Source organism: Carettochelys insculpta, chromosome 8 (assembly GCF_033958435.1).
Source record: "Carettochelys insculpta isolate YL-2023 chromosome 8, ASM3395843v1, whole genome shotgun sequence".
Lineage (NCBI taxonomy): Eukaryota > Metazoa > Chordata > Testudines > Carettochelyidae > Carettochelys > Carettochelys insculpta.
In genome coordinates, this window is record NC_134144.1 from 74,694,729 (window position 1) to 74,709,480 (window position 14,752).

The following is a 14,752-nucleotide window of genomic DNA, read 5'->3' on the forward strand; positions in this document are numbered from 1 at the left end:
CCACTTCGTCAGATGCATGAGTGGGGGGGTGTCAGAGGGGTATTTAAAGAGGGAGGTCCCAGTAAAGGGGGAGGTTGATACTGGGCCATTTCCACCTTGCTGAATGGACCGTGTCAGCTCTGGCCCTCCCTCTTCCTGGGACCCCCCTGTGATGGAGTCGGGGGGGTGCATGTGTGAGTCAGGCTGGATGTCCGAGGCAAGCAGCAGCTCCCAGTGGCTAAGGATGACCCTGGGGCTACAACTGGCAGGTGACACCTCTGCCTGAACAAAGAGCAGGGAGGAGCTGAGCTGGGTTTTGAATCGGGGGCGGCAGTTAGAGGCGAGGAGAAGGGAGAGCTGGAAGGCAGCCAGCCTGAGGAGGGGGAAGCTACACCCCAGAGGGGCACCCCTCGGGGTCTTCTCCCCAGGACAGGTTGGAAGGACTGTCTCTGGCGGCTATGCTGTTGCTTCTGTGAGAAACTGGACATCTGTTGCCTAATAAACCTGCTGTTGTACCTGCTGAGTGAGAGTCTCTCCTGCCAGCGGACGGGGTGCAGTGCAGGGGGACCCCTGAACCTCATCACACCCCCTCTTTAAATACCCCTCTGGCACCACCCCCGCACTCGTGCATCTGACAACGCGCGTCTTTGCCCACCAGAGCTCACGCTCCAACGTATCTGTTAGTCTATAAGGTGCCACAGGACTTCTTGTCGTCTCCTGAGATTCATCCAGTGGCCGTTTGCCACCACAGCCCCCCTGAGTCGGAGTGGGGTGGACCCTCAAGGGACTATGGGCAGAGGAAAGGGGCTTTGTTCCTGAACACAAAGGACGTAGCAGGGTCCATCTTGGATCTTTTGTCTTGTGGTCTCCAAGGTCCATGCCCAGCATGTGGGCCCCAGCAGGCTGGACCTACAGTGCCCCAGTGACTAAAACTGTGTGACCTGAAACGCACTTTCAGAGACTCTCAGGAATCAGCAGATAACAGCGCTGGCTGCACCAGTGGTTGTGGCTGACGGATGCGAAGTGTCGCTGTAACCATCCCTCTCTCTGATCCTGCTCTCTCTTGTAAATAAATCTTCAGATATTTAGATCTGAAGGACTGGTGAGTGTGGTGATCTGGGTAAGATCCAGGTATAGATTGACCAGAGTTAGTGGATGGACCCTTTGGGGCCCGGAAGAATCTGTGTGGTATTGCTGAATTTAGGGGTTAGTTGGTCTGGGCTGGTGCAGCAGCTGGGCAGTCTGTGGGTTTGCTTGTGTGGCTCTGGCTGGCGGGGGGGGCTGGCAGAGGTGCTGTGGGGGCTGGCTGGATTTGCCTTGGTGAGAAGGAGATCCCAGCCTGGGGCTGAGTAGGCTGGATTCTAAGCAAAGTTACCCCGGGTTGCTTTCTCCAGCTGTGCCCAGAACCCCCCGTCCTGTCACACGAGGGAGGCGAGAGGGAACTAGAAAGGTTGCTGCAGGCACGTTAGCCACAAGAAGGTGCTCAGGGAGGGCGTGGGACCTTCCTGGGTGGGGAAGGGAACCTAGTGACAGAGGAGGTGGGGAAAGCCGCGGTACACCTGGCTTTTTTTGCCTGTCTTCAGAGACAGTAGCAGCTCCTGGCTGCTGCCCTGCGCAGCACAGCACGGGGAGGAGGTGGGCAGCCCTTGGTCGGGGAAGAGCAGATTGAGGATTTAGTGAAGCTGGACACACACAAACCCATGGCCACTGAGTGTGAAGGGCCGTCGCGAGCGGCCGGGTCAGACCCTGGGCGGGGTCAGTCCGGCGGAGGGACGACGGGGCCAAGAAGGGCCGTCGCGAGCGGCCGGGTCAGACCCTGGGCGGGGTCAGTCCGGCGGAGGGACGACGGGGCCGAGAAGGGCCGTCGCGAGCGGCCGGGTCAAACCCTGGGCGGGGTCAGTCCGGCGGAGGGACGACGGGGCCGAGAAGGGCCGTCGCGAGCGGCTGGGTCAAACCCTGGGCGGGGTCAGTCCGGCGGAGGGACGACGGGGCCGAGAAGGGCCGTCGCGAGTGGCCGGGTCAAACCCTGGGCGGGGTCAGTCCGGCGGAGGGACGACGGGGCCGAGAAGGGCCGTCGCGAGTGGCCGGGTCAAACCCTGGGCAGGGTCAGCCGGCGGAGGGACGACGGGGCCGAGAAGGGCCGTCGCGAGCGGCCGGGTCAAACCCTGGGCGGGGTCAGTCCGGCGGAGGGACGACGGGGCCGAGAAGGGCCGTCGCGAGCGGCTGGGTCAAACCCTGGGCGGGGTCAGTCCGGCGGAGGGACGACGGGGCCGAGAAGGGCCGTCGCGAGTGGCCGGGTCAAACCCTGGGCGGGGTCAGTCCGGCAGAGGGACGACGGGGCCGAGAAGGGCCGTCGCGAGCGGCTGGGTCAAACCCTGGGCGGGGTCAGTCCGGTGGAGAGACGACGGGGCCGAGAAGGGCCGTTGCGAGCGGCTGGGTCAGACCCTGGGCGGGGTCAGTCCGGCGGACGGACGACGGGGCTGAGAAGAGGCTTCGAGACCGTGAAGGGCTGTGGCTCGCGGCCGGGGGTTGCACGTTCTTTGTCCCAGGGAGGCTCCTCCGCAGCCGGGGGGAGGTTCCTGGCTGGCAGAGCTGTCAGCTCTGGGCGGTGGCCCTGGAGCAGAGCCCCCCAAGGGCTGGGGAACATGGGCATCCGCACAGGCCGGACAAGCTCTTGGCTAGGCTGCTCCCAGGATCCCCAGAGGCTGGGGTGCCTGCAGGAGACAGGGCTTACCTGGCTGTGCCGGGGGAGCCAGGCCTGGCTGCTGCGGTCTGTTCCGGTAGTCAGGCTTGCTGGAGGCTGGGGGGATCCCCCAGCTGTGCTGGGCCCTCGTGCTGGCAGCGGCCAGCCGGTTTGGCTTCTCTCTCGGCAGGTAGAGCAGGTCCAGGGCCTGGAGGAGAGGCCCTCTATCCAGCCCTGGCTGTCCCCCAAAGGAAGCGACGGAGGGGGCCCCAAAGAGTGCTGGGGAGGCCTGGGCAGGGGCTCTGCCAAGGAGCATGGAGGGCTCAGGGCTGTGCCTGGCCAAATTGCCCTGGGTAGGGCTCAGCTGCTGCACACCATCCTGGTAGCCAAACTGTAAGGAAAGCACAGAACCATCAGGACCTCGGAGGCAGGAGAGCCGCTGGGAGGGCAGGCCAGGGGGAACTGCAGAGCCAGCCTCCCCCAGAGCCCCAGAGAAGAGGGACCCTCACTCATGGCAGAGATGCAGCCACCTCTGGGGCAGGGCCTGGCCAGGGGTTAACAGCCACACTGCACAGCAGCTTACAGACAAGCTGGTGACAAAAATTTGTGTCCCCACCAGGAGCACAGGAGATGGGAGGGGCTGTCTAGGCAGAACACACCGGTCCCTGGGGCCCCCCACCAGGGGGCCAGGCAGAGAGGTGCCGTCAGGCTGTGCTGCAGAGCTGTTATGGTGCTAATGCCCAGGCTGGGCCAGCCTGCGCGGTGCCTGTCTCCCCTGCTCTGGCCCAGGCCTCCCACTCACCTTGGGGTATGGATAGGGCTGCAGCAGACCTTCCTCGTAGCCCAGCTCCGGCGGCGCGGCCAGCAGCAGGACAGCCAGGTATCGCTGCAGCAGGGCCGGGGGCAGTGGGGCTGGGGGCAGAGCCTTCCGGGCGCTGGCAGGTGGTGGGTGCAGAGCCAGGGCCTTGGGGCTGCCCAGCTGGCTGGGATCCGGGAACGGGGCCCTCTGGGGGTTGGCATGCAGCGGCGGGAGCCTGCAAGATACGGGGGGGCAAATGACAGGCAGGTGGGGGCTGGGCCGAGCTCCTCCCCCCCAACCCCAGGTGCAGGAGTGCAGGGGCCCAGCTCGGGCTGCCGTGGGCTCCCAGGTCATGCAGGGAGCTGCCGTGGGGCACAGGGGAGGGGCTGCCTTTTGGGGGTCGGAGTGGGGCCCTGGGCAGCCCCCACCATCACACACAATGTCCCCCACTTCCCCAGGCCTTGCTGCCTGTGGGGAACCCAGCACAGCACATCAGCGACCCCATGGGAACAGGGCAGCTCCCCCCAGCGCCCCGCCAGCTACGGCCAGACCTCAGCAGCGCAGGCACACCTGCACCCGGGCCGACGGCTGCTCTGCGGTGACTGCTGTGGCCTCCCACCGGGCAAAGCCTGGCCCCCGGGAACCCTGGCCACCGGGCTCAGGGCAGAGCAGCCTTGCCGGGCAGCGCACCATTAGGGAGGCCGGACAGCCCTGTGGTGAGGGAAGAGAGTCCATGGCACCGAAGGCGGCTGCTGTGCTGGCACAGAACGCCCAGGCCAGGGGTCAGCAGCCTGCGGAGATGCATGTGTGATGGGGTTCAGGGGTCTCCCTGCACTGCACCCCGTCCGCTGGCAGGAGTGACTCTCACTCAGCAGGTACAACAGGAGGTTTATTAGGCAACAGATGCCCAGTTTCTCACAGAAGCGACAGTACAGCAGCCAGAGACAGTTCTTCCAACCCGTCCTGGGGAGAGGAGCCCGAGGGGGGCCCCTCTGGGGTGTAGCTTCCCCCTCCTCAGGCTGGCTCCTTCCAGCTCTCTCTTCCCTAGCCTCTAACTGCCACCCCCCCACCATTCAAAACCCAGCTCGGCTCCTCCCTCCTCTTTGTTCAGGGCAGAGGTGTTACCTGCCAGCCCAGGTTATAGCCCCAGGGTCATCCTTAGCCACTGGGAGCTGCTCTGCCTGTCTCTCACATCCAGCCTGAGTCTCGCATTTGCACTCCCCCTCATTCCATCCCAGCATGTGCCTCTTTGGCAGTGCCCCCTGCCTGAGGCCTGCACCCGATCTCTGCCTCCCAGGGCCTGCACCCGTCCGCCCACCCCGCCCGGCTCCCCCCTCCCCAGGGCCTGCACCCGTCCGCCCACCCCGCCCAGCTCCCCCCTCCCCAGGGCCTGCACCCGTCCGCCCACCCTGCCCAGCTCCCCTCTTCCCAGGGCCTGCACCCATCCACCCACCCCGCCCAGCTCCCCACTTCCCAGGGCCTGCACCCGATCTCTGCCTCCCAGGGCCTGCACCCGTCCGCCCACCCCGCCCGGCTCCCCCCTCCCCAGGGCCTGCACCCATCCGCCCCCCCCCCAGGGCCTGCACCCGTCCGCCCACCCCGCCCGGCTCCCCCCTCCCCAGGGCCTGCACCCTCCGCCCACCCCGCCCGGCTCCCCTCTTCCCAGGGCCTGCACCCGTCTGCCCACCCCGCCCAGCTCCCCACTTCCCAGGGCCTGCACCCATCCACCCACCCCGCCCAGCTCCCCACTTCCCAGGGCCTGCACCCGAGCTCTGCCTCCCAGGGCCTGCACCCATCCGCCCACCCTGCCCAGCTCCCCTCTTCCCAGGGCCTGCACCCATCCACCCACCCCGCCCAGCTCCCCACTTCCCAGGGCCTGCACCTGATCTCTGCCTCCCAGAACCTGCACCCATCCACCCACCCCGCCCAGCTCCCCACTTCCCAGGGCCTGCACCCGAGCTCTGCCTCCCAGGGCCTGCACCCATCCGCCCACCCTGCCCAGCTCCCCTCTTCCCAGGGCCTGCACCCATCCACCCACCCCGCCCAGCTCCCCTCTTCCCAGGGCCTGCACCCATCCACCCACCCCGCCCAGCTCCCCACTTCCCAGGGCCTGCACCCGAGCTCTGCCTCCCAGGGCCTGCACCCATCCGCCCACCCTGCCCAGCTCCCCTCTTCCCAGGGCCTGCACCCATCCACCCACCCCGCCGAGCTCCCCACTTCCCAGGGCCTGCACCCGAGCTCTGCCTCCCAGGGCCTGCACCCGTCCACCCACCCCGCCCAGCTCCCCACTTCCCAGGGCCTGCACCCATCCACCCACCCCGCCCAGCTCCCCACTTCCCAGGGCCTGCACCTGATCTCTGCCTCCCAGAACCTGCACCCGTCTGCCCACCCTGCCCAGCTCCCTCCTTTCCAGGGCCTGCACCCGAGCTCTGCCTCCCAGGGCCTGCACCCATCCACCCACCCTGCCCAGCTCCCCTCTTCCCAGGGCCTGCACCCATCCACCCACCCCGCCCAGCTCCCCACTTCCCAGGGCCTGCACCCGAGCTCTGCCTCCCAGGGCCTGCACCCATCCACCCACCCCGCCCAGCTCCCCACTTCCCAGGGCCTGCACCCGAGCTCTGCCTCCCAGGGCCTGCACCCATCCGCCCACCCTGCCCAGCTCCCCACTTCCCAGGGCCTGCACCTGATCTCTGCCTCCCAGAACCTGCACCCGTCTGCCCACCCTGCCCAGCTCCCTCCTTTCCAGGGCCTCCCCCCCTTCCACCCACCCTGCCTAGATCCCCTTCCCTGTAACATGGTGGGGGGATACGTGTGTGTACATGTGGGGCTCACAGAGGGTGTGGGGCTCCTGCTGAGGGTAACCTGGTCGCCAGGTGACACCTCTGGGCTGCAGACAAAGGGGGAGGTGGAGCCTGAGGGGTTTGAATTGGAACTGGGAGTTGGAAGCAGTGAGTCTGGGCTGGGAGAGAGAGAGACAAAGGAGGGGGCCAGGCCCCAGCTCTGGGGGCCCCTCGGGGCCTCCTCTCCCCAGCATGGATGGGACTGGCTGTCTCTGCCGGCTGCACTGACTCCTCTGTACGATGCTGTGTCCTGTTGGCTAATAAACCGGCTGTTCTCCTGCTGAGTGAGAGTCACTCCTGCCTGCGGACGGGGTGCAGAGCCTGGGGACCCCAGAACCCCATCACACTGGTGTCAGAAGTGGGATTTTCTGCACCCCAAGGATGGCGCATCCAGCAGTAAGTCATGGGGCCCAGGAGGAAGGGGGCCAGCAAGACCCACTTGTGCTGACGGGCAGTGAGGTGCAGTTCCCCAAGGCAGAGGGGCCCGTGGCTGAACCCAAGCAACTGCGGTTGTGGTCCTCGAGAGGGGGTGTCGCACATGAGCAGGGGTTATTCCCGGGAGTGAGTTGGAGTCGGTCCCAGAAGGCAGAGGGGCCGAGGGCCCAACCCCCAGGAACAAGTGACCCCGGAGGAGGCTGACGCTGAATGAGTTCTTCCCAAGACAGTGGGGTTGTGGCCCTCGAGAGCGGGTGTCACACTGAAGAAGGGGTTCCGCTGGGAGTCTGTTGGAGTTGGTCCCAGAGGGTGGAGGGGCCTACGGCCTAACCGTGAGGAATTGTGACCCGCAAGGAGCCTGGCACACTGAAGGGATTCTTCCAGGAATCGTGGGGTGCAGAGGGCATCGGCCTGAGACCCTGCAACCACGCTGAGCAACTCCGCTGTGAAGCAGCAGCACCTGGAAACTGAATTGAAGTTAAAGAAGCTGGACAAGGCAGCGTGGATGTGCAGTGGCAGAGCTGAGGGTTAAGGAAACTCCTGCAGGGGTGAGCCCAGATCGGGGCAGGGAACCCTGGACTGCCTGGAGCTCTGAACCGAGTGGCCTGCCGCAGCTCAAGGAGGGAAGGAGCGATTAGAACCCAGCGTCTGCTAGTGGCCAAGACAGACCAGCGAAGAGTTTCCCAGGCCTGGGCCGAGGAAGGTGCCTGTGTGTCTGTGCAGGAAAGCAGCTTGTCCACTGGGAATGGCAAGTTGTCTGTGAGAGAAGCTGCCTCACCTTCCGGGCGTGTGTCTGAGACCAGCCCGGGGCGGGGGGAGGTGCTGGGACAAAGGAGAGAGTGTCTCCCATTGTCTGTCTGTGTTGAACAGCAGCAGCAGCAGCCTGGGGAGAGAGCAGAGCCTGCGTTTGGAAAAGGTGTCAACAAGGAAACTCGTCCATTGTCTGAGGAAGATTCCCCAGCCTGGGGTGGCTGGACAGGGAACCAGGAAAGAGCATTCCAGGTGTGACCCTGAATTCAGCCATGGGGGCTGGAGCAGAGGGAATGGCTCTGGGATGGGCAGTGGTGTCCCTGATAAGGACGCTGGTCCTTGGTGCAAGAAAGATTCTCTCTGCTTCTAGGGAAGTGAATCCTTTGTCTGAGCCTGTGGGGGCTCAAGATGGGGGCAATATCCCAGAGCTGGATCTGAGGGCAGCTGAAGCCCAGATGGGTAGTGGGCCTACCTCTGTGTCTCTCAGGGGGGATGATGCTTTAACTTGGTCTGATCCAGTTAGGATCATCAGGGATTCCCAGAGACCCGGTGATTCTGGTACTTGTTCTTTGCCTGATGCTGAGGTGTTACTGGGAGGGGTGAGAGGACTCTGTCCCACCACAGTCATCCTCTAGCCAGGACACAGGAAGAGCAGACGGGCAAGGGAGTTACGCTGCTGATGAAGATAAAGAAGCTGGTAGCAGAAGGGAGGGAAGGAGAGTGAACAGGAAAGGTGCTTGTCTGTAAGCGCCAGAGCAGCCCTTTGCCTGGGGAGAAGTTTGTTTCAGCTCCTGATGGCCAGGACCTGCCTGAGTGTGAAACCCCTGGCTGTGCTCTGCAAGGGTCCAAAGCAGGCAGGGTGAAGTTGTCTCAGGAATTGGAAGTTAGTTTTCACTTTACTCGGACCATCAGGGAGTGTGAGCAGCCCTGTGAAAACCAAGTGAAACAGGTGCACAGTCAATCTCTGTAGGATGCAGGAAAGCGCCAGCAATTCCCCATCTCCAGAAGCTGGAAACACTTATAATCTCCTAATAAAAAAGCAATAAAGTAGCACTTTAACAACTAAGAAAATAATTTAGTAGGTGATGAGCTTTCGTGGGACAGACCCACTTCTTCAGATCAGAGCCAGACCAGGTCTGAAGAAGTGGGTCTGTCCCACAAAAGCTCATCACCTAATAAATTATTTTGCTAGTCTTTAAAGTGCTACCAACTGCTTTTTGTTTTGATAGTACATAGAGTAGCACGGCTCCCTTTCTGTTACTATTCACATAATGGTCTCCACTTCTGATTCCATGGGGAGGTGGAAGTTGGAGGTGGGAGGACAAAGGAGCTGTGGGCCTGGTGGGCCAGTAAGGGAGAAACAGGGATTCCTCCATGTGGATTCTGCGTCTGGGACTCACAAAGCAACTTTCAGAAAGCAACAGAGCAGCAGTTTGGTTTGCAAATTTCCAGACTGGCTGGGAGGAGGAGGTTTTCCCGAGGATCACTAAGGGCCTAGCTACTGTTTGAAGGCAGAGCACAGCCAGAGAGATCAGATTTCCCCTCCACAGGGCAAGGGAGATTAGAACTTGATGGCGCAAAGAAAAGCCTCAGCCATTTAGCCCCAAATGCCAGATTCTCAAGGATGTTACACAAAGGTTGTGGTCTATCAAAGAGCAATGGGTCTGTTCTGTTACTCACGCTGGCTGCTGTAACCAGTGGGTGCTGCTACCAGAAGATGTAGAATTGTACCATGTACTGACTGTTTGGAAAGAGCCGTGTGACATGATCACATGGATGTAGAAGCATGAATTGTGTGTTGAAGGAGTTTGTGATTCTGAAATGTCACCGTTGTTCCCTGTAACTCGTCTTGCAACGTCTGACATGAGCAGGAACATTCCAAACCTATTGTGTGGCATGGAAGGGGAAACTGAGGCACACAACCATTTTGGTGGTCTGGCTAAATGTCAAGGGTGGAAGCATTTGTACCTTCCCTTACTGGACTGTAACTGAATTCCAAACATTTCTGGAGCAGCTGTATGGACTGGTGGGCAGACAGGGCAGGGCCCAGACCAGAGAAGAACTGTTTGATCTGCTGGTGCTGCAGCAGCTGTATGGGCTCTGCCTGCCTGACTGGAGAACGTGTCTGATAGACCAGAGACCGAAGCAGGGAGACCAACCAACCCGAGCGAACTAAAGGGACTTGTCCGGCTGCATCACGTGAAAGGGGCCAATGCCGAGCTCCTGACTTGGAGCCTCCCCCAGCAGGATTATGACATGGAGGTGGTAACATCAAGGGGAGCACCGTGGGTACAGCCGATGCCCTGTCACATGAGGAGGGCAACGAACTTCCCCAGGTCACTGGCTGAGTGACCCCGCTCAGTTCAGTCTGGAAGGGGGCAGAGATGTGATGGAGTGGGGGATACATGTGGGGGGGCTTACAGGGGGTGGGGGGCTCCTGCTGAGGGTAACCTGGCGACCAGGTGACACCTCTGGGCTGCAGACAAAGGGGGAGGTGGAGCCTGAGGGGTTTGAATTGGAACTGGGAGTTGGAAGCAGTGAGTCTGGGCTGGGAGAGAGAGAGACAAAGGAGGGGGCCAGGCCTCAGCTCTGGGGGTCCCTTGGGGCCTCCTCTCCCCAGCATGGATGGGACTGGCTGTCTCTGCCGGCTGCACTGACTCCTCTGTACGACGCTGTGTCCTGTCGGCTAATGAACCCGCTGTTCTCCTGCTGAGTGAGAGTCACTCCTGCCTGCAGACAGGGTGCAGAGCTTGGGGACCCCTGAACCCCACCACAGGGGCTACACCCACACCCTTGCCTTGACCCCCTTCCCTGGGCCTACACCTCACAGCCTCTGCTGCACCCCTGAGTGACACAGTGGGTGTGGCAGGATTTTATTCCCCTGGGTCAGTTGCATGTGTGTCCTACTGCCCTGTAGTGACACCAGTGGGTGCCTCAATTTCCCCAGGCACAGCATCAGTGCACAGTGGGGAGGGGAGTTTGGGTGTGGTGATGTCTCACAGGTAGCCAATGGCCATCCCTGTGCTTTGTAACCCAGGCAACCAGGTGACCCCTTTCCTCCCCGGAAACAGGACAGAGGCAGAGGAGGGGCCTGGCTGGTTTGAACTGGAACCTGCATTGCACTGGAGCCAGCCTGACCCAGCCCTACCTGTCCGGGACTGCTAGCTCCTGGCGGGCAGGTGGGTTCAGCCTGGGGATCCGCTCCATCTCCTGAGCGATCACGTGCTGCGTGAGGTTGTCCTGCCACGACAGCCCTGCCCCACAGAGACAGGTGGCAGTCAGGGCATGGCCACCGGGGCTGCAGCCACCCCCAAGAGACGCCAGGCACATGGCCATGGCACATGGGACCGGCCGCCCCAACAGGTGCCGCTGGGAATGGGTCAGCCCCTGGCCCAGGGAACCGCCAGCTCCCAGCCAGCCTGCTAGGGGCACCCCCGGGGGCACAGGCTCACCTTGTGCCGTGAGCTGGCGCAGCACGTCCTGCAGGCGCTGCAGCACCGGCGAGCTGAGCTGGAGGTAGGGCCGGTCTTGCACCATGCTCACTTGGCACTGCCCGAACAAGCCATCTAGGAGCAGAGCAGACAGTGCCAGCCTGCGGCCTCCCCAGGAGCAGGGGTGCCGGCTCAGGTGCCACGGACAGGGCAGGAGGTGCTGTGGGGCCCTCCCCCTTTCCCCGGTCCCAAGGGAGCATCTCTGGAAGAGGATGCTGCAGCCAGGCCCAGAGAGCAGCTGTGGGAGGGGGAGTTCTACCCCTTAGGCTCCCTAAGCCATCGCCCACCTGGCCTCTCAGCCCCCCGCCCCATGCTCCAGCCACCACAGCTGGGGCACAGCAGCAAGGCCCCAGGTCCAAGGGCTCAGCCCCCCCCCCCACCTCCCTGGGCCCCCAGCAGCGACTTACCCTGCACGCAGACCTCCTGCTGGGAGCAGAGCCTCCGGTCAAACAGGCAGCCTGGGACAGACACAGCCAGTGAGCGGGGGTGCATGCCTGAGGCAATCCAGGGCAGCACCCCCTGGGGTCCCCGGCCCCAGCAGACCCTCAGCCAGCGCATGGCGACCCTGCCCTCCAAGGGATGGCTGGAGCCACCATCGGCAGTGCGGAGAGCCCTGGAAGTGCTGGGCGCTGGGCGATGCCACCGCACCACTGAACACCAGCAGCCCAGTGCCCTGTGCCCTGCCCCCTTTGCCCCCGAGGGGGTTCGGGGAGTCTCCCCGCGATGTGGCATCCGGGGGGAAGGAGGCTCGGAGCCCTGGGTGCCCTTGTTGCCCAGCTACAGAGGCAACTGGCGTGGGGACTTGGGGGGGGACCCCACCAGCCATGTGCCTCTGCTCTGCCCCCACCTCACCCTTCTCCGTCCCTCCCACTGCTCCCCCCGGGGGTGGGGGTCTCTGTCCCCTCCGCCCAGAAGTAGCACAGCCTGAGGCTAGTGGGAGCCTCCTAGCTCATGGGCCCCCCACTCTGGAAATGGTGCAGCACGGACGGAAAGTGTGGGACGACATGGGGGGCAGGTGGCCCCTGTGCACCCCACGCCTTGCCTATGCCCCACTGCCACTAGCCAGGCCTGGAACGCCAGGCACAGGACGGCTGCGAGTGGGGTTTGGTGCTCAGTGCCACCCGGGGAGGGGAGGGCAGGGCAGGGCAGGGGGAGCCCAGCCCCAGACACCCCTGCAGGCTGGGCACTGGGGCTCCCGGCTCACCCCCAGGGCAGGGGCGGGCGCGAGGACGCTGGTGCCCAAGTACAGGCAGCAGCGGCTGGAGAGGGGCAGCCTGGGGGGCGCAGGGGAAGGGGAGACAGGACCGGTCACAAGCTGTGCTCACTGGGGGGAGCCGGGCTCAGTCACTGCGGGGTGAACCCCAGGCCCGCCCGGCCCACACTCCCACTCGGGCCCCAGGCCCTGCCGGCGGAGAAGGGCGCCGCGGGGGCCCGCAGCAGGTCCCCAGTGACTTGGCTCTGCACAGCCCCAGAGGAAGCAGCACAGGGCAGGGCAGGAACCGGGGGCCGGGCACTTCCCACCCGCCGGGCGGCCCCGGGCGCTGGCCAGGGTGCTGAAGTGCCGAACCCGCCGGGAGCGCCCACCGCCGCCGCAGCCAAGCAGGGCCGGCCCCTGGGCTGCCCCCGCCCCCGCGCGGAGCCCCCGGCCCGGCCCGGCAGCACCGCGCGCTAAGGGAGCCACAGCCCTGCTCTGCTCGGGCCGCGGCCTGCGCTTGTGCCAGAGTCCGCCCATCGGCCCGCACCGCGGCCCGCCCGCAGGCCCGGAGCTTGGCCCTGCTCGAGCCCCGGCCCCACCGCGACGCCCCCCGAGCCAGGGCAGCCGGGCCCAAAGCGGGAGGCGGCGCCTGACCCCCTGCAGGGACGCGCAGAGCCAGGGCCCGACCCAGCTGCCCCGCGCGCCGGGCCGGTCAGTCCGTGCGCCCGCCTGGCTTTACTCCGGCCGGGGCCCTGCTGCAGCTCCCCCACGCACGCCCCGCCAGGCTCCGCACAGCGACTCGCTGGAGGGGTCTCGGGCCAGCCGCGCCAGGCGCCCCGCACCTCTGCCAAGCGGCCGGGGGCCGGATCGCACCCCGAGGGGCCAGCGAGGCGCGGCCCGCAGGCCAGTCCACAGCAGCCACAACGCCCCGTCTCTGGGGGTCACCCCCAGGCCGGGCCCACCCACAGCAGCACCCAGCGCCGCACAGCCCGAAGCCAGGCCAGGCCATCGCCGGGGCCCCGCTGCAGCAGGGCGGGCTGAGAAGAGCCCGAGCGGCCGGCGGCCCCCGGCCCAGCCCCGCAAACCCGGCGGGGACCGAGCAGCACCTCTGACCCCGGAGCTCGGCTCACCACACTCGGGCGCCCACTGCCCCCGCCGAGCCAGCCCGAGCCATGGCCTCACCGAGGTGTGCGGAGCCGGAACAGCCCCGCGCAGAAACCCTGGCCCAGGACCTCCCAGTCCCTAAACCCTGCACAGAACGCCCGGCCCAGCCCCCGGCCCCGCCGGGCAGTGCCCTGCGCCCCCCAGCGCCCGCGGCAGGAAGGGTCGGAGGCGACCTGGGATGGGCGATCCCCCCCCCCAGCCCCTCGCGAGCGGCAGGGCCGAGCCGAGCCGAGCCGAGCCGAGCGGCGGGGACAAGGGGCTGGCTGAGTCACAGGCAGGCGTCAGCGCTGACACGCCGAGCGAGCGGTGTGAGTCAGCAGCCTCCCCAGGCAGCGGCTGCAGGGCGGCCGGGGTGACCCCCCCCCCCCCCGCACCATCTCCGCCAGGGCTGCAACAAGGGGCCCTGGCCCGGGCCCCAGGGACGCCGCTGCGGCCTCCTCCGCAGCCCAGGGCCCGGGCTGGCCGAGCGAGCACGGGGGGCAGGAGGCGGCTTGGCTCCGCCAGTCTCTTCACCGGCAGCCTGGAAGGGCCGTCCCGGCGCTGGCGGGCCGAGCACGGCTCCTGCTGGCTACCGGGGCGGGTGCCACACGCCGGCCCTGGACAGCCACAGTGCGGCGGGGGCCTGGGAACGTCCTTCAGGCAGCTCTGGAGCGTTCCCTGCGGTGGGGGGGGGGGGGATCCGGATCGGGCCCTTCCAGCAGCAGGCCCGGGGGGCCGTAGGAAGCCCCGCTGTGCGGAAACCAGCGCTTGGGAGGCGGGTGTCCGGCACTTCCCCAAGAGCGCAGCGCTGGCCCTGCCATGCGATGCCCCGGGCCCGGCCCAGCCTGCGGCCCTCCCTGGTCGCACGGCGCCGCCCGGGGCCTCTGCAGGAGAGCCGCGCCCCCTCGGGCTGCAAAGCGGGGCCGGGGCTCGGGCCCGGGCCCGCAGGGCAGGGGAGGGGGCGTTTCCCCAGCACTGACGGGCAGGGACCCGCACGCGGTGACGTCTGCAGCCGAGCGGAGGAGGGATAAAGCCTGAAGAGATTAGAGCATCCCTGGGGGAGGGGGCCGGCGAGCTCCCTACGGCGCCTCGGGCGCACAGCCCCAGGACGGCGGGGGCGCGGGGGAGACCTGGGCCCTGTTGTGCCCCCGGCTGCTTGGGGAACTCGCCTGCCCCCGCCCCGGCTGAGGCCCAGACAGCGGCCAACGCTCCCAGCCCCGAGGGCCGGCAGACCGGCGGTCGCTTCTGCCAGGGCAGCCAGCCACGCTCTGCCCAGCCTGGGAGGAACCCCAGCGCGTAGGCCTGGCTGCAGACCCCGGGGCTCTGTCCCCGCGCCCGGGTGAACCAGGGAAACCCGCCCGCGCCCGCGGGGAAGGTAAGAGCAGAGCAGGGAGGCCCTGGGGCAGAGGGAACCCGCCACCCCGCAAAGAGCCACAG

The 14,752-nt window shown here is 65.8% G+C and overlaps 1 protein-coding gene across 2 annotated transcripts in view; it reads right to left on the minus strand.

Annotated features, from left to right (window-relative positions):
- Positions 1-14,752, minus strand: part of PTPRN (protein tyrosine phosphatase receptor type N) — a 39,894-nt gene that overhangs the window by 24,898 nt on the left and 244 nt on the right. For both annotated transcript variants that reach the window (XM_075001576.1, XM_075001575.1), the window contains exons 2-6: positions 11,385-11,435; positions 10,939-11,052; positions 10,635-10,740; positions 3,465-3,696; positions 2,714-3,053 (exon numbers count right to left, since the gene is read on the minus strand). In XM_075001576.1, coding sequence (XP_074857677.1) covers positions 2,714-3,053; positions 3,465-3,696; positions 10,635-10,740; positions 10,939-11,052; positions 11,385-11,435 — 843 coding nt within the window. The remainder of the gene's footprint in view (positions 1-2,713; positions 3,054-3,464; positions 3,697-10,634; positions 10,741-10,938; positions 11,053-11,384; positions 11,436-14,752) is intronic.